The 23865-nt window shown below is 47.5% G+C and overlaps 1 protein-coding gene across 2 annotated transcripts in view; it reads left to right on the top strand.

Annotated features, from left to right (window-relative positions):
* The first annotated feature begins 18981 nt into the window (after positions 1–18981).
* p3h2 (prolyl 3-hydroxylase 2) overlaps positions 18982–23865 on the top strand; it is a 114023-nt gene continuing 109139 nt past the window's right edge. For both annotated transcript variants that reach the window (XM_063045246.1, XM_063045247.1), the window contains exon 1: positions 18982–19374. In XM_063045246.1, coding sequence (XP_062901316.1) covers positions 18982–19374 — 393 coding nt within the window. The remainder of the gene's footprint in view (positions 19375–23865) is intronic.

Genomic DNA, 23865 nt, shown 5'->3' with positions numbered 1-23865 from the left:
AAGATTATTAAGGGATTGGACACGCTGGAGGTAGGAAGCATGTTCCCGCTGATGGGTGAGTCCAGAACCAGAGGCCACAGTTTAAGAATAAGGGGTAGGCCATTTAGAATGGAGTTGAGGAAAAACTTTTTCACTCAGAGAGTGGTGAATATATGGAATGCTCTGTCCCAGAAGCTGTGGAGGCCAAGTCTCTGGATGCTTTCAAGAAAGAGATGGATAGAGCTCTTAAAGATAGCGGAATCAAAGGTTATGGGGATAAGGAAGGAACTGGATACTGATTGTGGATGATCAGCCATGATCACAGTGAATGGCGGTGCTGGCTCGAAGGGCCGAATGGCCTACTCCTGCACCTATTGTCTATTGACTATTGTCTATTGTCTCTCGAATGTTCCATGGCGTCCCACTGGGTAGAAAGTTGCAACCCATATGGCTGACATAACATTCTTAAGTTGGACAAGCTTCAGTCAGGGTTTGGAGGAATTGAATAATTTAAAGATAAGCTTCTTATCTTTAGCTGAAGCCAAAACACTCTTACTAGCAGGACCTATTGCTCAGCAAGGGAGTTGAGGCTGAGTACAGGGCTACGGTGGGAAACTTTGCCACATGGTGTGAGCAGAATTATCTGCAGCTTAATGTGAAAAAGACTAAAGAGCTGGTGGTAGACCTGAGGAGAGCTAAGGTACCGGTGACCCTTGTTTCCATCCAGGGGGTCAGTGTGGACATGGTGGAGGATTACAAATACCTGGGGATACAAATTGACAATAAACGGGACTGGTCAAAGAACACTGAGGCTGTCTACAAGAAGGGTCAGAGCCGTCTCTATTTCCTGAGGAGACTGAGATCCTTTAACGATGTCGGACAATGCTGAGGATGTTCTATGAGTCTGTGGTGGCCAGTGCGCTCATGTTTGCTGTTGTGTGCTGGGACAGCAGGCTGAGGGTAGCAGACACCAACAGAATCAACAAACTCATTCGTAAGGCCAGTGATGTTGTGGGGATGGAAATGGACTCTCTGACGGTGGTGTCTGAAAAGAGGATGCTGTCCAAGTTGCATGCCATGTTGGACAATGTCTGCCATCCACTACATAATGTACTGGATGGGCACAGGAGTACATTCAGCCAGAGACTCATTCCACCAAGATGCAACACAGAGCATCATAGGAAGTCATTCCTGCCTGTGGCCATCAAACTTTACAACTCCTCCCTTGGAGGGTCAGACACCCTGAGCCAATAGGCTGGTCCTGGACTTATTTCCATCTGGCATAGTTTACATATTACTACTTAGTTATTTATGGTTTTATATTGCTATATTTATACTCTATTCTTGGTTGGTGCAACTGTAACGAAACCCAATTTCCCTCAGGATCAATAAAGCGTGTCTATCTATCTATTTTACAAAAAACTGCTAAAATAAAATACCTCATAGCATAGCAGTAGAAATCTTAACCAGGTCATTACATTCTTCTTCCACCAAAAAATAGTCCTGTCCTCATGATTTTGGAACCATTATTTATAACACAATATTCAAATGAATTTTATGATTTCAGGACCCCCAATCCCTTTGTAAATGGCAGTAAGGTATCTCACTGGTGGGATAGATGCAACACTCTGTTTTCCCAGTGCATCATATGCCAGGCTATCTGGAGATTTCCTGACCCTCTGACATCTTTGTATCTCATCTTCAGCTTCTTCACCCTCAGGCACTCTTCATAGCTCTTCCTGATTACTTGGGGATGCTTCCCCTATCACTCGTACCTCCCGGTGATTCAATTCCTCCAACCTCTGACTGAACTCAGTTTCCTTCAGTTTAAGCAGGTGCTGCCGAACGTCTTCAACCTCTCTTGGAAAGGGTTGTGCTCTGTCACTCTAGCTACTGCTCCGGGACAAACATGGCAGGTTTACATGGGATGCACCACACAGTTCCTTGTTTCTGCTCATCATCCTGCTTAGGAGGACAATGAGCAGCTTCTCAAAATCAGCTCTGAACACTGGGTGAATGGAAAAGGTCTTCAAAAAATTCTCTCCATTTCTCTCCTTGCATGCTCCCACAAGCCTTCTCACAATGGGAATATTTGTTCCCACAAAAAATGGAAGCTTCACTTTTTTCAACCGGATCCGGGCAAACCAACACTGGTGTGTCAATAGTCTAAGTTACTCCAACATCTGCTTCCGAAAACTCCAGTTTCAATGACAAGTAACCATCGTGTGGGCCCCCATCAGTACTACTACTACTACGTTGACTCAGGCCTAGGGGGCCGGCGTCGGGCACGATGATGGACTCTCTTCTCCCTCTCCCTCATCAGTGTGTTCAGTTCATCTACATTAGCCGCGCCGCTGTCTTCTAGGAGTGTGTTGACCATAGTCTTGGGAGGGCGCCCAGGGTTCCTCCTCCCACGCTTGGGCTCCCATATGATGACTAGGCTGGCAGGTAGCTCGGGATGGCGTAGACAGTGCCCCACTAGTTGCAGTCTTCTCGCCTCAATTTTAGTGGTGAGCATCTGTAGGTCGTTATAGAGCTCGACGTTCGTCATGTGCTGTTGCCAACTCACGTCAAGAGCCATCCGGAGCATTCGTGTATAGCAACCATCTAGAGACTTTCGCATAGTCTTGGTGAGTGTCCACGTCTCGCATCCGTACGTGAGAATGGACTCTATGACTGCTATGAAAATCCTCTTTTTAAGCCCCCTGATCTAAGTACCCATCAGCACTAAGCCCCAAAATCTCAAGGGCACAGAGTGGCATCAATGGTAAATGCATCAAATACCGGTTGTAAAAGGAAAGTAACTTGAGAACCTGTGTCAAGTAATTCTCTGGCATAAATGTCTTCAATCTGTACAGATACATCAGAGCTTGGTCCTCTTCCAGAACTTGCATGTAGTGAGCTGACGTGGCTAATGGGTTTTCTGCCTTTGGGAAACTCTCTCTATCAGCTGCCAGTCCCTTTAAACTCTCTACCAGTCTCTGTTTTTCATATTATCTGAGCTCTGCCATTCCTCCAGTAACTCAGCCCAAGCCTCAGATTCTTCTTCCCCATCCAGCATGGGCTTGACCCCAGAGAACATTCTCAGCCTACGATAACTTTGGCTCTCCGCAGGTACACGTTGGCATTTATCAACCACTGATGTACTAGCCGAAACCAGCTCAGTCCAACAGCTGAAAGACTTATTAGACTTCTCACATCAGACAACTCCCTTTTCCTCACTTCACAGAAATGAGAACAGCTTGTCTTTAAAGTTTTCGCACTCAGCTACATTCCCCACTTCTCTGGAGATATGAACTGGCCATAACCCCGCCCCCCCACCGCACCTCTCCAGGTGCCCATCCTATCGGGCAGTGTGACTTCAGTCATGACACTGGTGGTCTGGACTAACGCAACTTCTGTACCAAGACATCATTCAATCAGTGTAATTTCTCCCAACACTTTCACAGAACTCAGTGCTCTAAGTAGCAGTTCGTTGGGAATTCAGATGTCCACCCTGCTCAGAACACAAGCATTACGTGTGGATACCCTCTTCATATTGCACCAGACCTTAACCCCTGTGGCATCCATAACATACCTTAACTATGACACACCTCACTTTCCACAAACACTAGTTTAAACACTGGCTTAAATACACAAATAAACTGCTTAATCAATGCTTATACGGCATCCGACCGCGCATGAGTCCCCTCAATGTAACCACTCACAGGGCTCGTATACAAACTTGCTAACTCTGCAAACAGCCATGTGAGTCCGTGGTGGAAAAGCCACCCCTCATAAACAACATACATCCATCTCTCACTGCTCCCCATCACCATCTCTCACTGCTCCCCGTCACCATCTCTCACTGCTCGCCATCACCATCTCTCACTGCTCCCCGTCACCATCTCTCACTGCTCGCCATCACCATCTCTCAGTGCTCCCCATCACCATCTCTCACTGCTCCCCATCACCATCTCTCACTGCTCCCCATCACCATCTCTCACTGCTCCCCATCACCATCTCTCACTGCTCCCCGTCACCATCTCTCACTGCTCCCCATCACCATCCCTCAGTGCTCCCCATCACCATCTCTCACTGCTCCCCGTCACCATCTCTCACTGCTCCCCGTCACCATCTCTCACTGCTCGCCATCACCATCTCTCACTGCTCCCCGTCACCATCTCTCACTGCTCCCCGTCACCATCTCTCACTGCTCCCCGTCACCATCTCTCACTGCTCGCCATCACCATCTCTCACTGCTCCCCGTCACCATCTCTCACTGCTCCCCGTCACCATCTCTCACTGCTCCCCGTCACCATCTCTCACTGCTCGCCATCACCATCTCTCACTGCTCCCCGTCACCATCTCTCACTGCTCGCCATCACCATCTCTCAGTGCTCCCCATCACCATCTCTCACTGCTCCCCATCACCATCTCTCACTGCTCCCCATCACCATCTCTCACTGCTCCCCATCACCATCTCTCACTGCTCCCCGTCACCATCTCTCACTGCTCCCCATCACCATCTCTCAGTGCTCCCCGTCACCATCTCTCACTGCTCGCCATCACCATCTCTCACTGCTCCCCGTCACCATCTCTCACTGCTCCCCGTCACCATCTCTCACTGCTCGCCGTCACCATCTCTCACTGCTCCCCGTCACCATCTCTCACTGCTCCCCGTCACCATCTCTCACTGCTCCCCGTCACCATCTCTCACTGCTCGCCATCACCATCTCTCACTGCTCCCCGTCACCATCTCTCACTGCTCCCCGTCACCATCTCGCACTGCTCCCCGTCACCATCTCTCACTGCTCCCCGTCACCATCTCTCACTGCTCGCCGTCACTATCTCTCACTGCTCCCCGTCACCATCTCTCACTGCTCCCCGTCACCATCTCGCCCTGCTCCCCGTCACCATCTCTCACTGCTCGCCGTCACCATCTCTCACTGCTCGCCGTCACCATCTCTCACTGCTCCCCGTCACCATCTCTCACTGCTCGCCGTCACCATCTCTCACTGCTCGCCATCACCATCTCGCACTGCTCCCCATCACCATCTCTCACTGCTCCCCGTCACCATCTCTCACTGCTCCCCGTCACCATCTCTCACTGCTCCCCATCTGTAATTTCTTGGGCTCCTCAACTTTTCGACCACATTTTGACTCAGACTCGCTATCGCAGCCATATATCCTTCCTTGGAACGTGCCTCCGTCGCCAACTTACTCCAGTTGGCTTTAGGATTTGTTTCCGAGGCTCTCAATTTGGACCTTCTGAGGATCCCAGGTACTCACATTTTATTGACTCTGCCTCTTGTCGTTTCTCCCATCAAGCTCTGAAGGCGACCCTCTCCGCCATGGCGTCCCCATCCCAGACCCTTCCACACCTTCGGGACATTCAAAACCCGGACTCCAGCAACGACCATGGACACCTTCACAGCGATTGCGCAACCACCAACTGCGACTCCAGCCTTGAACTCCAGGCCAGGTCTTTATGTGCTGCTATTGTGACTCCCGTCTCCCCTTCCCCCACCAATACTCTGCAATCCTGTCTCCCTCAGATCCCACCGTCAGCTCCTGGGTCCTCAGAGGCTCCATCTTCCTCTCACCCCAACTCTCCCCTTTCCATTGACACCCCCAGCCTCCCCCCTCTCATCCCAGCTCTCATCCGTGCGTGGTCTTTACCATCCCCTCCGACCTTCAGCTGTCTCAGTAAGGGCCTCACCTTTGTTCCACTTCGCCCACACCTCAGCGAATTCCGTGTTCGCCATGACACTGAACTCTTCTTCCGCCGTCTCCGTCTCTGAGCCTACTTCTTCGGCAAGGACTCTTCCACCCCCACCGATGACCCCTTCTCCTGTCTTCAATCCTCCTCCTCTTCATGGAGGCCCCACTCTGGTCTTCTGCCTGCTCTGGATCTCTTTATTGCTAACTGCCGACGAGACATCAACTGTCTCGACTTCACCGCACCTTGTTCCAATTCCAACCTCACTCCTTCCGAACGCTCTGCTCTCCACTCCCTCCGCACTAATCCTAACCTTATTATTAAACCCGCCGATAAGGGGGGTGCTGTTGTAGTCTGGCGTACTGACCTCTACCTTGCCAAGGCACAGCGACAACTCGCGGATACCTCCTCTTATTTACCCCTCGATCGTGACCCCACGAAGGAGCACCAGGCCATTGTCTCCCACACCATCACCAACTTTATCCACTCAGGGGATCTCCTATCCACTGCTACCAACCTTATAGTTCCCACACCTCGCACTTCCCATTTCTACCTCCCACCCAAGATCCACAAACCTGCCTGTCCAGTTAGACCTATTGTCTCAGCTTGCTCCTGCCCCAGCGAACTCATTTCTGCATACCTCGACACTGTTTTATCCCCCATTGTTCAATCCCTTCCTACTTATGTTCGTGACACTTCTCACGCTCTTAAACTTTTCGATGATTTTAAGTTCCCTGGCCCCCACCGCTTTATTTTCACCATGGATGTCCAGTCCCTATATACTTCCATCCCCCATCAGGAAGGTCTCAAAGCTCTCCGCTTCTTTTTGGATTCCAGACCTAATCAGTTCCCCTCTACCACCACTCTGCTCCATCTAGCGGAATTAGTCCTTACTCTTAATAATTTCTCCTTTGGCTCCTCCCACTTCCTCCAAACTAAAGGTACAGCTATGGGCACCCGTATGGGTCCTAGCTATGCCTGCGTTTTTGTTGGCTTTGTGGAACAATCTATGTTCCAAACCTATTCTGGTATCTGTCCCCCACTTTTCCTTCGCTACATCGACGACTGCATTGGCGCTGCTTCCTGCACGCATGCTGAGCTCGTTGACTTCGTTAACTTTGCCTCCAACTTTCACCCTGCCCTCAAGTTTACCTGGTCCATTTCCGACACCTCCCTCCCCTTTCTAGATCTTTCTGTCTCTATCTCTGGAGACAGCTTATCCACTGATGTCTACTATAAGCCTACTGACTCTCACAGCTATCTGGACTATTCCTCTTCTCACCCTGTCTCTTGCAAAAATGCCATCCCCTTCTCGCAATTCCTCCGTCTCCGCAGCATCTGCTCTTAGGATGAGGCTTTTCATTCCAGGACAAGGGAAATGTCCTCCTTTTTTAAGAAAGGGGCTTCCCTTCCTCCACCATCAACTCTGCTCTCAAACGCACCTCCCCCATTTCACGCACATCTGCTCTCACTCCATCCTCCTGCCACCCCACTAGGAATAGGGTTCCCCTTGTCCTCACCTACCACCCCACCAGCCTCCAGGTCCAACCTATAATTCTCTGTAATTTCCGCCACCTCCAACGGAATCCCACCATTAAGCACATCTTTCCCTCCCCTCCCCCTCTGCTTTCCACAGGGATCGCTCCCTACGCAACTCCCTTGTCCATTCGTCCCCCCCATCCCTCCCCACCGATCTCCCTCCTGGCACTTATCCTTGTAAGCGGAACAAGTGCTACACATGCCCTTACACTTCCTCCCTTACCACCATTCAGGGCCCCAGACAGTCCTTCCAGGTGAGGCAACACTTCACCTGTGAGTCGGCTGGGGTGATATACTGCATCCGGTGCTCCCGATGTGGCCTTCTATAGATTAGCAAGACCCGACACAGACTAGGAGATCATTTTGCTGAACATCTACGCTCTGTCCGCTGGAGAAAGCAGGATCTCCCAGTGGCTACACATTTTAATTCCACGTCCCGTTCCCATTCTGATATGTCTATCCACAGACTCCTCTACTGTAAAGATGAAGCCACACTCAGGTTGGAAGAACAACACCTTATATTCCGTCTGGGTAGCCTCCAACCTGATGGCATGAACATTGACTTCTCTAACTTTTGTTAATGCCCGACCTCCCCCTTGTACCCCATCTGTTATTTATTTATACACACATTCTTCTTCTCGCTCTCCTTTTTCTTCCTCTGTCCCTCTCACTATACTCCTTGCCCATCCTCTGGTTTCTCCCCCCCCTCCCCCTTTTCTTTCTCTCTGGGCCTCCTGTCCCATGATCCTCTCATATCCCTTTTGCCTATCACCTGTCCAGCTCTTGGCTCCATCCCTCCCCCTCCTGTCTTCTCCTATGATTTTGGATCTCCCTCCCCCTCCCACTTTCAAATCTCTTACTAGCTCTTCTTTCAGTTAGTCCTGACAAAGGGTCTCGGCCCGAAACGTCGACTGTACCTCTTCCTAGAGATGCTGCCTGGCCTGCTGCATTCACCAGCAACTTTTATGTGTGTTGCTTGAAATTCCAGCATCTGCAGATTTCCTCATGTTAACATACATCCATTGTTTTGGGCTTCAACCACACAGGAAAGCTGGGATGTTCCAACTGATTGGAGTGAATGCAGACATCCCACCCTGCAAAAACTCATTTCAGGGAGGTAGCACCATCAATTTGCAGGAGACTTGCGGGAGAGGTGGGATGTCTGCAATAGAGTAGCTCCTTAGCAGCCAACCAGCTAGTTTAAATAACGTTAGCTATGCTAATGAACGAATGACACCTGTTAAACTCACCTCAACATGTCTTTTACAGTCTTAACCCACCATGGGCAATAGAAAAGTCACTGTTGCAAACAGTGCAGCGAGCAACACTGTCATTATTTTTGACCCCTATTAGGCAGGGGTACACTTTAGGGTAGTCTGGGGTGACGTACGTTTTATATATTTTTTGGAACACTCTGCCATGGCGCGCTCTCGCTCGCGCTCTCCCTCTCTCTCGTGGTCGCTCGCGTGCTCTCTCGCTCTCTCGCTCGCGTGCTCTCGCTTGCTTTCTCTCTCGCTCTCTCTCGCTCGCGTGCACTCTCTCTCGTGGTCACTCTCACACTCTCTCTTGCTCGCTCTCAAAAAAATCGATTTCCCTGATATTGTATATAATTTGCGGGCATCAGGGAGACACTATTAATATGCGGGAGACTCCCGGAACTTCCGGGAGAGGTGGGATGTCTGTGAATGTTGTGTAAATGCTGCCTTGTACACAGTTATCGTTCACCAGGAAATAGACAGGGGGTATGGACAGCTATAGTCCTGAGTATGACTCTAAACTGCAACCGGTGACGAGAAGCAAAAACCTGAACAATCCCTTGACTACTTGTAATTAATTAAAGAAGAAAACTTAAGACAAAAATTTACAATTGAAGTAAGGAATAGATTTCAAAGTCTAGAAATAGAATCTGTTGAAGATGATAGCAAACACATAGAAATGAAGTTTAACTCTCTGAAGGATGCCTTGATAGAATCAGCAAAGTCAGTGATTCCTAAAAAAGAAAAAAGCACAAAGAATGTCAGACTAAATCAAAAATCTAATGGAAGAAAGGAGACTGAAGAAAGCAAATTCTATAGAATATAAGTCCTTAAATAAAAATGTTAAAAGCTTATGTCAAAAAGCCAAAGAAGAGGAGAAGAAGATGGTGACGCGACGGCAGCACGCGCGGCCTCTCCGGTGATGAATATCTGTTATCTGTCAAGTAGGATGCCGTGCACAATTCTGATTTGATGGAGACAGACGTGAGAGTATGGAGGAACAGCTGGAAAACTTCTGAAATGCCCGCTTCGCTGTCGCTGCTACTGTGTGGTAACCGGAATCTCTGGAGCAGAAGGCCCCGAAACCTGGGCTTTGCTTGTTTCAGCAGCCGGGGCTAGGTCGAAGGCGCTCGGCAGAGGATGGCGCTCAGGAGGCTGTATCGGAAGGGCTGGTCAGAAGCTCGAAGTTTTTGGACGGACAGACTCAGTGTCGGCTGCTTCCAAGGCATCGGCAAGTTGATGGTGCCTGGAGGTTAATGGCAGGGAGTTTCTCCCTTTTGCCGCCTGCTACCGAGGACTTGGGAGTCAATCGACTCAGGGACTTTGAGACTATTTTTACCGTGCCCATGGTTTGTTCTTCGTCAAATTATGGTATTGCTTTGCACTGCTGTAATTATGTGGTTCTGTCAGTGTTAGTCTTTGGTTTGTCCTGTTTTCTGTGATATCACTCCGGAGATATCTGCAGATATCACTCCACTACCATGGGCACGTGGCCAAGTGGTTAAGGCATTAGGCTAGCTACCTGAAGGTCGTGAGTTCGAGCCACAGCCAAGGGAACATGTTGTGTCCTTGAGCAAGGCACTTAATAGCACATTGCTCTGCGACGACACCGGTGCCAAGCTGTATGGGTCCTAATGCCCTTCCCTTGGACAACATTGGTGTCGTGGAGAGGAGAGACTTGCAGCATGGGCAACTGCTGGTCTTCCATACAACCTTGCCCAGGTCTGCGCCCTGGAGAGTGAAGACTTTCCAGGTGCAGATCCATGGTCTCCCAAAACTAACGGATGCCTTTAACTCCGGAGAAACGTTGTTTCATTTCTTAATGCATGTATGAATTTCTAAATGACAATAAAAGAGGACTGAGTGTTCTCATATCTCTTCATCATCAACAAATCAAGAATATCACTGGTAAAAAGCTCCTCTGCTCTTCAGGTGGATGTTTTAAAGCAAAGGACGGTACCATTATCATGGAAAAAAATGAGATTATGAACAGATGGACTGAGTATATTCAGGAATTGTATGAAGACGATCGAGGCAAAAAAACAGAAATCAAGAAGAACGTTGAAGGTCCAAGTATTTTAAAATCTGAAGTTCGTAATGCAATAAATAAGATGAAGAAAGGAAAGGCAGCAGGTCCTGATGAATTAGTAATTGAACAAATTATCGCCCTTGAAGATTATGGAATTGAAAAACTTACCGATTTAATCAATGACATTTATGAGACTAGAATAATACTAGAAGAGATGAAAAAATCAGTATTTATCACTCTTCCTAAGAAACATGGAGCAATAGAATGTGAGTTACATAGGACCATAAGTTTGGTGAGTCATATCACTAAGATACTTCTAAGAATTTTGATGACAAGAGCTAAAAGTAAGATACAAGCTGAAATAGGTAAAGAACAATGTGGTTTTGTGAAAGACAAAGGTACAAGAAAGACGATATTGATGTTCAGGATACTATCAGAAGGAGCTATTCAAATGCAAAAAAAAATTGTTTGTTTTATGGACTACATAAAAGCATTTGATAAAGTGAAGCACAATAAATTATTTGAAATATTACAGGAAACTCTAGATCTGGATTTGAAAGACCTCCGCCTAATCAGAAATCTGTACTGGGAACAAACTGCCGCTGTAAGAATAGATGGGGAAGTGAGTCAGTTTATGAAAATCAAGAGAGGCGTTAGACAAGGGTGTGTTTTCTCCTCTGATTTATTTAATGTGTACAGTGAAACAATATTACAAAAAAATAAGAGACATTTTAGAAATCAAAGTTGGCGGTGAAAACATCAATAATTTTAGATATGCAGATGACACTGTGTTAATTGCAAGTACGGAGGAAGAACTACAAAGCTTAATTGATATAATTGTTAAAGAATGTGCAAAAATGGGTCTATCTATCAATTGCAAAAAGACAGAACGTAGGGTGATATCCAAAAAGAAGGAGAATCCTATCTGCAGGCTGAGAATAAATGGGGAAGACATAAAACAAGTACAGAACTTTTGCTACTTAGGAAGCTGGGTGACATCAGATGGTAGGTGTGACATGGACATCAAAAGAAGAATAGGGATGGCAAAAGACACCTTTACCAGAATGAAGAGTATACTGACCAAAACTAAACTAGGCATGACAACCCACCTCAGAGTACTGAAATGTTATATTTATCCAGTTATATTATATAGCTCAGAATGTTGGACAATATCTAGTAACATGAGGAAACGAATTGAAGCAGCAGAGATGTGGTTTTTGAGGAGGATGCAAAGAATATCACGGAAGAAACGAATATCTAACGAGGATGTCATGAACAGAGCAAACACAAAAAGAGAAATAATGTATGAGATCCTGAAAAGTCAACGTAACCTCATTGGACATGTGATTAGGAAAGAGGAGTTAGAATGTACGGTAATTATGGGACAGATTGAAGGGAAGAAAGCAAAAGGAAGGGAAGACAAATGATGATGGAGACAGCAGCCAGAGAACTGGAAATGAATACCAATGAATTGATTCACTTGACCCGAAACAGGAGTGTGTGGGCCATGGCAGTCAAAGCTCAAACTGGACACGGCACCTGATGATGATGATAGAGGCTAAGTTCCCGGTGCTGGTCAATGGGAGTAGGCAGTTTAAATGGATTGGCCTGGACTAGATGGGCAGAAGGGCCTGTTTCTGTGCTGTACTTTCCTATGACTCTATGAGGATGTTTCATTCCATTTGTACAGGACATTTGTGAGACCACACTCAAAGTGCAGTGTACAGTTTTGGTCACTCTGTTGTAGGAAAGACATCATTATGCTGGAAGGAGGGGGAGAACGTTTACAAATATATTGCCAGGACTCGCTGGCCTGGCAACTTCCTCATAAATAAAAGCTGGACTATCACAGATATTAATACTAGGAATTTAGGAGATGTGGAGTGACCTTGAAAATCTTTACAAACTCATGAGATGCACACATATGTGAAGGGGACAGTCTTTTTCCCAGAGATGGAAACTGAGAACTAGAGGACACAGGTTGGAAGGAGGGAGGGGAGAAATTTAAATGGGAGCTGAGGGGTAAAGACTTCCAGGCAGGAGATGATGGGTGCAGTATATGGAGCACGTTGCCAGACCAACTGGCAAAGGAGGGTCAGTAACAAGGAATTTGGACAGGTACGTGGATAGGAAAGGTTTAGAGAAACAATGGTGCAAACAGGACTGGTTTGGTGGGCACCATGGTCAGCTCGGACAGGCTGACACTGTCTGCAATAGACAGAGGTTTGTGGGCAGTCAGAGAGGGTGCAGATCACATCAGAACAGTGCCAGGGGATGGAAGCCTTGAGAGGCAGCCAGAGATTGTTGTGAGTGAGTTGATGATGTACAGGAGCATAGCGATATGGTGTGGTATCTGATAAACGAGGTACGTTCTGTGTGCACAGCTTGGAATGTCGAATATGTAATACTGTATTCAAGCTGATGAAAACAATTGTGTTGAAATAACAGCTGCTGAACAGGCTATAAGGCTGACTGTGAACAGGCGGCCTGGAGAGGTGATAGGTGGAATTATCAGTGGGGAGTGAACAGTTAACATTCAGAGTGACGTGTTTTGTATGAGGTGAGGAGACTGGATTAGTTTGTAGATATTTATGTGTAAACATTGATAAATAATGAACTCATTGTACAGATTGTTATATGTGAATAGTTAACCACTGTTCATGTTATGTATGAAATAGAACAGTACTGCACAGGAACAATGCTCTGCCAAACCAAATACATTAATGATCAAATGGCCAAGTAAACTCATCTCTGCTAACACAATGCCCATTTTCCTCACATTGATGTCCCTCTGTGAGACCCTCTGGAATGTCTCTGCCCCTGCTACCACTCCAGGCTGCACATCGCAGACACCCACCCCTCTCTGTGTAAAAACCGTCCTGCTCATCTCCTTAACCCCACGACCTTAACAGCATGCCAGTCGTTCAGAGTCAGAATCAGGTTTAACGTCTCAGGCACATACTGTGAAACTTGCTGTTTTGTGGCAGCAGCACATGATAATAAAAACTATAAATTACAATACATATACACAGTATATAAAATAAATTAAACAAGTCATGAAAAAAGAGAGGAAAGTAAAAGGAGGTGTGTCCATGGGTTCGTTGTCCATTCACGAATCTGATAGCCAAGGGGTAGAAGCTGTTCCCAAAACATTGAGTGTGTGTCTTCAGGATCCTGTACCTCCTCCCTGATGGTAGCAATGAGAAGAGGGCACGTCCTGGGGGATTGGGGTCCTTAATGATGGATGCTGCCTTTTGAAGATGTCCTCAATGCTGGGGAGGAGAGGGCCCATTATTTAAGTAGTTGGGGGCTGGATGGAGTAATTCCTGTCTTTGGAAGGTAAAGGAGTACATTATGGGAAAGTGGTTGGGAAAGGATGAGAAAAGGTGTGGTTGGGAACGGATGAGACTGGGAGGGGGGAGGAATAGGAATAGGGAATTTAGAAAACAAAGAGTTTGGAAGAGGGTTGCAGTTGGAAATGGGAGAGTTCCTGAAAGCTGGAGATTGGGAAAGAGGTTTAGGAAACCTTCACCTCCCAGCTTCTTGCTTCATCCTCACCCACCTGGCTTCACCTATCATATTATAGACAATAGGTGCAGGAGTAGGCCATTCGACCCTTTGAGCCAGCACCGCCATTCACTGTGATCATGGCTGATCATCCACAATCAGTATCCAGTTCCTGCCTTATCCCCACAACCTTTGATTCCGCTATCTTTAAGAGCTCTATCCATCTCTTTTTTGAAAGCATCCAGAGACTTGGCCTCCACAGCCTTCTGGGGCAGAGCATTCCATATATCCTCCACTCTCTGGGTGAAAAAGTTTTTCCTCCACTCCGTTCTAAATGGCCTACCCCTAATTCTTAAACTGTGGCCTCTGGTTCTGGACTCACCCATCAGCGGGAACATGCTTCCTGCCTCCAGCGTGTCCAATCCCTTAATAATCTTATATGTTTCAATAAGATCCCCTCTCAGCCTTCTAAGTTCCAGAGTATACAAGCCCAGTCGCTCCAACCTTTCGACATATGACAGTCCCGCCATCCCGGGAATTAACCTTGTGAACCTACGCTGCACTCCTCAAAAAATTCCAGAAGATTAGTCAAGCACGATTTCCCCTTCATAAATCCATGCTGACTCGGACCAATCCTGTTACTGCTATCCAAATGTGTCGTAATTTCATCTTTTTTAATTGACTCCAGCATCTTTCCCATCACCGACGTCAGGCTAACTGGTCTATAATTCCCTGTTTTCTCTCTTCCTCCCTTCTTGAAGAGAGGGACAACATTAGCCACCCTCCAATCTACAGGAACTGATCCTGAATCTATAGAACATTGGAAAATGATTACCAATGCATCCACGATTTCTAAAGCCACCTCCTTAAGTACCCTGGGATGCAGACCATCAGGTCCCGGGGGACTTATCAGCCTTCAGACCGAACAGCCTATCCAACACCATTTCCTGCCTAATATAAATTTCCTTCAATTCATCCATTACCCTAGGTCCTCTGGCCACCATTACATCCGGGAGATTGTTTGTTTCTTCCCTAGTGAAGACCGATCCAAAGTACCTGTTCAACTCGTCTGCCATTTCCTTGTTCCCCATAATAAATTCACCCGCTTCTGTCTTCAAGGGCCCAATTTTGGTCTTAACTATTTTTTTCCTTTTCACGTACCTAAAGAAGCTTTTACTATCCTCCTTTATATTCTTGGCTAGTTTACCTTCGTACCTCATTTTTGCTCTGCATATTGCCTTTTTAGTTACCTTCTGTTGCTCTTAAAAGTTTCCCAATCCTCTGGCTTCCCACTCATCTTTGCTATGTTATACTTCCTCTCTTTTATTTTTATACTGTCCATTACTTCCTTTGTCAGCCACGGCCTCCCCTTACTCCCCTTAGGATCTTTCTTCCTCTTTGGAACGAACTGATCCTGCACCTTCTGCATTATTCCCAGAAACACTTGCCATTGTTGTTCCACTGTCATCCCTGCTAGGGTATTGTTCCATTGAACTTTGGCCAGCTCCTCCCTCATAGCACCATAGTTCCCTTTGTTCAACTGTAATACTGACACTTCTGAGTTTCCCTTCTCCCTCTCAAATTGTAGATTAAAATTTATCATAGTCCAAAAGTGTCTAGCAATTGAGAAATGACTGTTTGGCTATGCCCGTCCCTCAGGTTTTACTAGCTTGAACTGATAAAAAATAAAAATATAACAAAAGTAATATTAATTAAATAAGCAATAAATATTGAAAACATGAGATGAAGAGTCTTTGAAAGGGAGTCTATAGGTTGTGGGGTGAGTGAAGTTGAGTGAAGTTGTCCCCTCCGGTTCAACAGCCTGATGGTTGACTGTTCCTGAACCCGGTGGTGTGAGTTCTGAGGCTCCTGTATCTTCTTTCTAATGGCAGCACTGAGAAGAGATCATAGCGAGGGTGGTGGGGGTCTCTGATGTCATAGCAAGGGTGGTGGGGGTCTCTGATGTCATAGCGAGGGTGGTGGGGGTCTCTGATGATTCCCTTTCAATGATGCTCTGTGTACATGTGTTCAATGATTGGGGGGCATTATTCATGAAGGACTGAACTGCATCGACTACTTTTTATAGGATTTTCCGTTCAAGGGCATTGGCGTTTCTATACCGGGCTGTGATACAACCAGTCAATATGCTCTCCACTACACTTCTATAGAAGTTTGTAAAGACATTAGCACTCAAATACGACATGCTTTGTTTCACAAATATGCTGTGAAGGCATGAATTACAAATTAAATTAATAAGTCAAGGACATGTTCACAGACCACAAAGAACATGACCTCCCCCCTCCCCCCATCCCAATCCCCAGCTGCCCTGCCACTCCACAGCCATTCTGCCCATCTGCCCACTTACCTTCCCTCCTCTGGTCCTCCCCTCCTCCAACATCTCAAATCCTCCCTCTTCCAAGCCTCTCCCTTTCCTAAGCAACACACACAAAATGCTGGAGGAGCTCAGCAGATCAGGCAGTGTCTGTGGAGAGGAATAATTAGTCAACATTTCTGGCCAGGACTCTTCTTCAGGACTGGAACAGAAGGGGGAAGAGGCCAGAATTAGAAGGTGGGGTGGGGGGAGGAAGGAGGATGCTAGAATGGACAGGCTGGGTGAGTGGGCAGATGCATGGCAGATGCAGTTTAATGTGGATAAATGTGAGGTTATCCACTTTGGTGGTAAGAACAGGAAGGCAGATTATTATCTAAATGGAGTCAAGTTAGGAAAAGGGGAAGCACAACGAGATCTGGGTGTTCTTGTACATCACTCACTGAAAGCAAGCATGCAAGTACAGCAGGCAGTGAAGAAAGCTAATGGCATGCTGGCCTTCATAACAAGGGGAATTGAGTATAAGAGCAAAGAGGTCCTTCTGCAGCTGTACAGGGCCCTGGTGAGACCACACCTGGAGTATTGTGTACAGTTTTGGTCTCCAAATTTGAGGAAGGACATTCTTGCTATTGAGGGAGTGCAGCGTAGGTTCACAAGGTTAATTCCCGGGATGGTGGGACTGTCATATGTTGAAAGATTGGAGCAACTGGGTTTGTATACGGTGGAATTTAGAAAGCTGAGAGGGGATCTTATTGAAACATATAAGATTATTAAGGGATTGGACACACTGCAGGCAGGAAGCATGTTCCTGCTGATGGTTGAGTCCAGAACCAGAGGCCACAGTTTAAGAATAAGGGGTAGGCAATTTAGAACGGAGTTGATGAAAAACTTTTTCACCCAGAGAGTGGTGGATATATGGAATGCTCTGCCCCAGAAGGCTGTGGAGGCCAAGTCTCTGGATGCTTCAAGAAGGAGATGGATAGAGCTCTTAAAGGTAGCGGAATCAAAGGTTATGGGGATAAGGCAGGAACTGGATACTGATTGTGGGTGATCAGCCATGATCACAGTGAATGGCGGTGCTGGCTCAAAGGGCCGAATGGCCTACTCCTGCACCTATTGTCTATTGTCTTTTCCAGTGGTGTTTAGTATTGTGGCTCTCTGGAGATTTACATAAATATTGCTTTGTAGGACTAATTGTTTAATACTATTGTGTAGTGACTTTGGGGTGATACCAGTTGCAGATATTACCATCGGGACAATATACAACCAGAGTCTTTCAATTTCTTTTTTAATTCAGCATATTTCTGTTGTTTTTCACGTACTGATTTCTGCATGTTATGTGTGTTTGGAATGGATATATCGATTAAATAAGTTGATCTTGCTTGTTTATCCTGCATATCGTATCTGGAGAGTTACTATGGATTGTCTTATCTGTAATAATGGATTGGTTTTATGAGTCTGTGGTGGCCAGTGCGATCATGTTTGCTGTTGTGTGCTGGAGCAGCAGGCTGAGGGTGGCAGACACCAACAGAATCAACAAACTCATTCGTAAGGCCAGTGATGTTGTGGGGATGGAACTGGACTCTCTGACGGTGGTGTCTAAAAAGAGGATGCTGTCCAAGTTGCATGCCATCTTGGCCAATGTCTCCCATCCACTACATAATGTACTGGGTAGGCACAGGAGTACATTCAGCCAGAGACTCATTCCACCAAGGTGCAACACAGAGCATCATAGGAAGTCATTCCTGCCTGTGGCCATCAAACTTTACAACTCCTCCCTTGGAGGGTCAGACACCCTGAGCCGATAGGCTGGTCCTGGACTTATTTCATAATTTACTGGCATAGTTTACATATTTAACCAATTTCCCCTGGGATTAATAAAGTATGACTATGACTACTATGACTATGGTTGTAATATAATTTGTGGGACTGACTCTAAAACTGGAGCAGGCTTGTATTTACAGTGAGGTATGGTGTCTTTTATGGGTTTGTATTCTAAAGCCAGGTTTTGGTGAAGGATGCTTGCCACTTGATTGTGCATGTGTAAGTAATCAGATTGTGTTAACCAACTACAGAATCCGTTAATGTGTTGGATTGTTTCTCAGGGTAAAGCAACATCACCACAACTTTATGTACAGATACTCCTGTACCTAGCGTCACTTTATGGACATACAATCAATCTATGTATATAAGCTATATATTTATATTTATTGTGTTGTATTTATAAATATAAAGAACATTATTATTGTGTTCTTTATCTTATGTGATTTATATGTTGTGCTGCATTGGATTCGGAATAACAATTATTTTGTTCTTTACATTTGTGTACTGGAAATGACATTAAACAATCTTGAATCTTCAACCTCTTGTTGTCGATATTTATTGCTTGTTTGTTATTACTATCTGTTTATTTTTATTTACTGTGAATGCCCGTAAGGAAATGAATCTGACGGTTTTATATGGTGACATATGTGTACTTTGGTAATCAGTTTGCACTTTGGATGATCTGGGGGCGATTATCAGGGCTGGCCAGATGCGTTGTTCGGGACTCGGTTGTTGTGGTCTGGCCTATATAAGAGCAGAGTGGGGCGGACGCTCCTCATTCGGTGTGGTGGGCGGGAGGGAGAGAGTGATGGGGGGGATGTTGTCGCTGCTCAGCCTGGCGCTGTACCTCGGCTGTGGGGTGGCCGACGGTCCTCTGCTGGAGCCCTTCGATCTACTCTACGAGGAAGGCATCCGCGCCTATTACCGGAGTGACTGGCCGGAGGTGGTGCGGGCCATGGAGGCAGCGGTCGACAGCTACCGGCAACTGCGGCGGCTCCAGGTGCGCTGCCGGCTGGAGTGCGCCGCCCGTCACGGCCTGGGGCAGTCCGGAGACCAGCTGGTTGCCGCCGTCCTGCACCGGGCAAACTGCATCCGCCGGTGCCAGACCGGCTACATGGGGCCGGCCTCCATCTACCGGGTTAGCTCGGACATAGAACACGAGTTCGAGCGGCGCGGCCCCTACAACTACCTGCAGCTGGCTTACTACAAGGTAAGAGGTACCCGGAGAACCGGGAGATGGGATCCGGAGAACGGGGGGGACCGGAGCCGGGGGGAGAAGAAGACGGGAAGACCTGGGCTGGTCCTGGACTTATTTCCTGGCATAATTTACATATTGCTATTTAATTATCTATGGTTTTATTACTATATAATTATTTATGGTGCAACTGTAACGAAAACTAATTTCCCCCGGGATCAATAAAGTATGATTATGACTATGAACAGGGAGACCGGGAGAATCGGGAGACGGGAACGGGGAGACCGGGGGGGGGCGGGGGGGGAGAGACTGGACCGAGGGGACGGGGGGGGGGAGGAGAGACTGGAACGGGGAGACCGGAGGGGGGGGGGGAGACTGGGACGGGGACGGGGAGAGACTGGACCGGGGGAACGGGAAGACTGGGGGGGGGGTTGGGAAGACTGGACCGGGGGAACGGGGAGGCCGGGGGGGGGGCAGGGGTGTGGAAGGCGGGACCTGGGGGATGGGGGGTGGGGGGGAGACGGGACCGGGAGAATGGGGTGTGGTGTGAGTCTCCCTGGGACGGTTGGTGGGGGGGTGGTTTTGATGGGCTCGGGGCAGTCTGGTGCTGGGGTTGGGGGCAGACAGCAGGACGAGGAAGTTGAGTGGCCCATAATTAGTGTCTATTATAGTTTGGTGCTGCACAAATCGGTGTGAGTAATGCCAGGCCAATGACCCTCTGTCCATTCCCATGTCCTTGTATCCAGTCTCACATTGTTTCTCTGTGCCCCCTTCCCCTTTGCACCCACTCACCCTCTGTTGTCACTTCCTCCCTCACCTACTCCTTCTCCTCATGGTGTTTCCCGTCCCCATCCACAACTCCTTTGCCGCTCACAGGCCCTGGTGGAAACGTGGTGATAGGTCATGTGTACGTGTGATACCCTGTCCCAGTCCCACCCAAACTGGAATAGTGTTTAATATGTTGTCAAATCTGTATTTTGTGACTGCGGTATATTGCAATACATAATAAAATAACTATAAATTACAATGACAAATATAGATTAAAAATTAAATTAGTAGTGCAAAAAGAGTTCAAAGAAGTGAGGTAGTGTTCATTGTCCATTCAGAAATGTGATGGTTGGTCTGGCTTGAGGAAGGTGATGAGAAGAGGGCATGTCATGGTGACGAGAGGCTCTGTGGACAGATGCTGCCTTTTTGAGGCATTGCCTTTTGAAGATGTCCTGGTGCCCGTGAGGAAGTGACTGAGTTTACAACTGTATGCAGTTTTTTCTGATCCTGTGCAGTGGCCCCTCCGTACCCGGGAGATGGGGTGAGGCACAAGATACACAACTGGACCCTGCAGGGAGTGGGTACTGTGCCCAGGGGTTGCTAAACCCTACAGGTCAGTGCCCAGGGGAGCTGGGTGTCAGTATTGCCTGCTGTGGGAATGGTCACATATCTTCACCCGGTGTGCAGGGCAGAGATGTAGCCTGAATTTGCATGGTGCCTTCCACAAAGCCAAAGCGTTGTTTCAAGCAGCAAATCCTGACCGTTCACATGGATATTAGAGGGAGGGGTCTGGGCCAGGAAGCAGAAGGAGGGATTCACTTTGTCGTATATACATTGAAACATGTTATTTGTGCCAATGACTGACAGTCTGAGGATGAGCTGGTGGCAGCCCGCAAGTGTCACCACGCTTCCAGCGACAACGTAGCAGGCCTTCAGCTCGCTAACCCTAATCCGTATCCCTTTGAAATGTGGGAGGCAGCCCACCTTCTGTGTTCTACATTATCCACATTGGTTTAGAAGCCTGATGGTGTGAGGTAATAATGTTTCCAAACCCAGTGGAGAACTTGAGAAAGCTGCTTGGAGCCTGGTCCTATTTATAGAGGCACCGCAGGCGGACAGAAAACAAGGAAGCAATGCCCATGTAAAAACACTGGCTAACCCCGGATGGAGAGTAGGGTCAGTTCTGATCTCACACTGCGAAGGATGGGTCTTTATATGGAAACAGAAACTGGCGAGGAGAGTTTTGGGAATGAAAGGGCTTCAGTTGTGAGGAGAAGCTACAGAATCTCAGATTATTTGCTTTGAAGGAGAGCTCGAAGGGTGGTTATAGATGTTCAGAATCATGAAGGCTTGTGGTGGAGCAAACAGCTGTTCCCTATGCCAGAGGCTATGGGCAACTAATCCCAGAGGAGAAGTCTAACAAACAAAAACAGCCGGCCAGTGACTGGGGCGCTGTGTGACAACCTTTAAGGCAAGTTTCAGAGGGCTGGAACCAGTAATTGAAAGGGGAACATTAAAACAACTCCAGGTAACAGGGACCATTTCAAACAAAACTAGAGCATTGCAGTCCAGGCCCTTCAGCCCGTGATGTTGTGCTGACCTTTTTGCCTACTCCAAGATCAATCTATCCCTCCCTCCTACAGAGCCCTCCTTTTTTTTTCTATTGTTCATGTGCTTACCTGAGTCTGTTGTCCCTAATATATCTGCCTTTACCTCCATCCCTGGCAGGGTGTTACAGGAAAATAAGGAATACATAGAATTTACAAAAATCCGTAACAGGCTGACAACCAATGTGCAAAAGAAGATAAACTATGTAGATAAAAAAATACTGTGAACGTGAGTGTAGAGTCCTTGAAAGCGAGACTATAGGTTGTGGAAACAGTTCAGAGTTGTGCTGAGTGAAGTTATCCCCTGTGTTTAAGATCCTGATGGTAGAGGGGTTGTAACTGTCCCTAAACTGGTGGTGTGAGTCCTGAAGTTCCTGTGCCTCCTGCCCAATGACATCAGCCTGGCCTGGATGGTGGGGTTCCTTGATTTTGGATGCTGCTTTCCTACGACAGCGCTCCCTATCGATGTGTTCATGGTCGTGAGTCCCTAACCCATGATGGACTGGGCATCACTTTCTGTAGCCTTTTCCATTCATGGGCATTAGTGTTTCCAACCAGTCAATACTCTTTCCACTCTGCATCTGTAGAAGTGCTACACCTGCCCCTACACCACCTCCTTTGCTACCTTTCAGGGTCATAAACAGTCCTTCCAGGTGAGATGACACTTCACCTGTGAGTCTGTTGGGGTCATTTGCTGTGTTCAGTGTTCCCGGTGTGGCCTCCTGTATATCAGTGAGAGCCGGCGTAGATTGGGAGACCACTTCACCGAGCATCTACGCTCTATCCACCAGAACAAGCGAGATCTCCCAGTAGCCACCCATTTTAATTCCATTTCCCATTCTGATATGTCCATCCATGGCCTCATCCACTGTCGTGATGAGGACACAGGTTGAAGCAACAAAAACTTGTATTTCGTTTGGGTAGCCTCCAACCTGATGGCATGAACATTGATTTCTCAAACATCCAGTAATGCCTCCACCCCCTCCTTTCACCATTTCCCATCCCCCTTTCCCTCCCTCACCTCATCTCCTTGCTCATCGCCTCCCTCTGGTGCTCCTTCCCCCTTTTTCTTCTTTCCTTGGCCTTCTGTCTCTTTCACCAATCAACTTCCCAGCTCTTTACTTCATCCCTCCCCCTCCAGGTGGTTCTCTCTCTCCTCCCCCTACTCCTCAGCCGTTTTTCTCCAGTCCTGCCAAGGATTTTAGCCTGAAACGTCGACTGTACTTTTTTCCATAGATGTTGCCTGGCCTGCTGAGTTCCTCCAGCATTTTGTATGTGTTGCTCGGATTTCCAGCATCTGCAGATTTTCTCTTGTTCATGATTGAGTGTTTGGGGTCTTTCAACATCAGGTACTCTCGCCCAGGCGACCGAGCCAGGGTTGCTCAGGTCCTGGCTTGTGCCCCAGCCGTATTGGTCCACGGGTCACACACTCTGGAGGCTTGCTCTGCAGGCTCTGTCACGGTCCTGATGGCTCTTTTCTTTGCAGTCCCCGTAATGCCAAAGAGAGAGTCGTTCCTACAGAGCGAGCAGACAGCAAAACCACTGTAGGCTCGCATCGTGCCCTCCACCCCTCTTTGGTACTGCTGCTACCAGCTCCTGGTCTTTGGCTTTCTTGTGTTCAGGTGCCTCCTCAATTTAGTCTTCCCAAGGCACTTTCACCTGCTTCAGGTTTTCTGACAGAAGCACCATATCAGGCCTCACTGATGATGCGATGGAGTTAGGGTAATTGCTTGCCAAGATCGCCTTTCAGTTGTCAGTCAGACGCAGTGGTGAGCAGGCCTGCTGGTGATCTGGTCTGAGGCTGCAGTTGGTCCCCACCTTTGACAAAGGCCACGGGGCTTTCTGGGTTGACAGATGCCTTCTGTTGCTAATGGCTGAGGAGATGCTTTCTGCCGCTGCCTTCAGCACCTGGTCATGGCACCTGCTGTAGTGGCCTTCTCCCAGGGCTTTTGGGTAGCTGCTGGGGATGCGTTTCAGGGTCCATCTGCCAGAGCAGAGAGGACATGATGGAGCTTCACTTGCCCCGAGCAAAAAGGTTTGCTGGACTAGGAAGGATGTTGTACACAGTCTGTATCATGAACTTGATGTTATAGAACAGTACAGCACAGTACAGGTCCTTTGGCCCATAATT

This window comes from Mobula hypostoma, chromosome 4 (genome assembly GCF_963921235.1).
Source record: "Mobula hypostoma chromosome 4, sMobHyp1.1, whole genome shotgun sequence".
Lineage (NCBI taxonomy): Eukaryota > Metazoa > Chordata > Chondrichthyes > Myliobatiformes > Myliobatidae > Mobula > Mobula hypostoma.
This window is presented reverse-complemented; position numbering and strand designations above follow the sequence as displayed.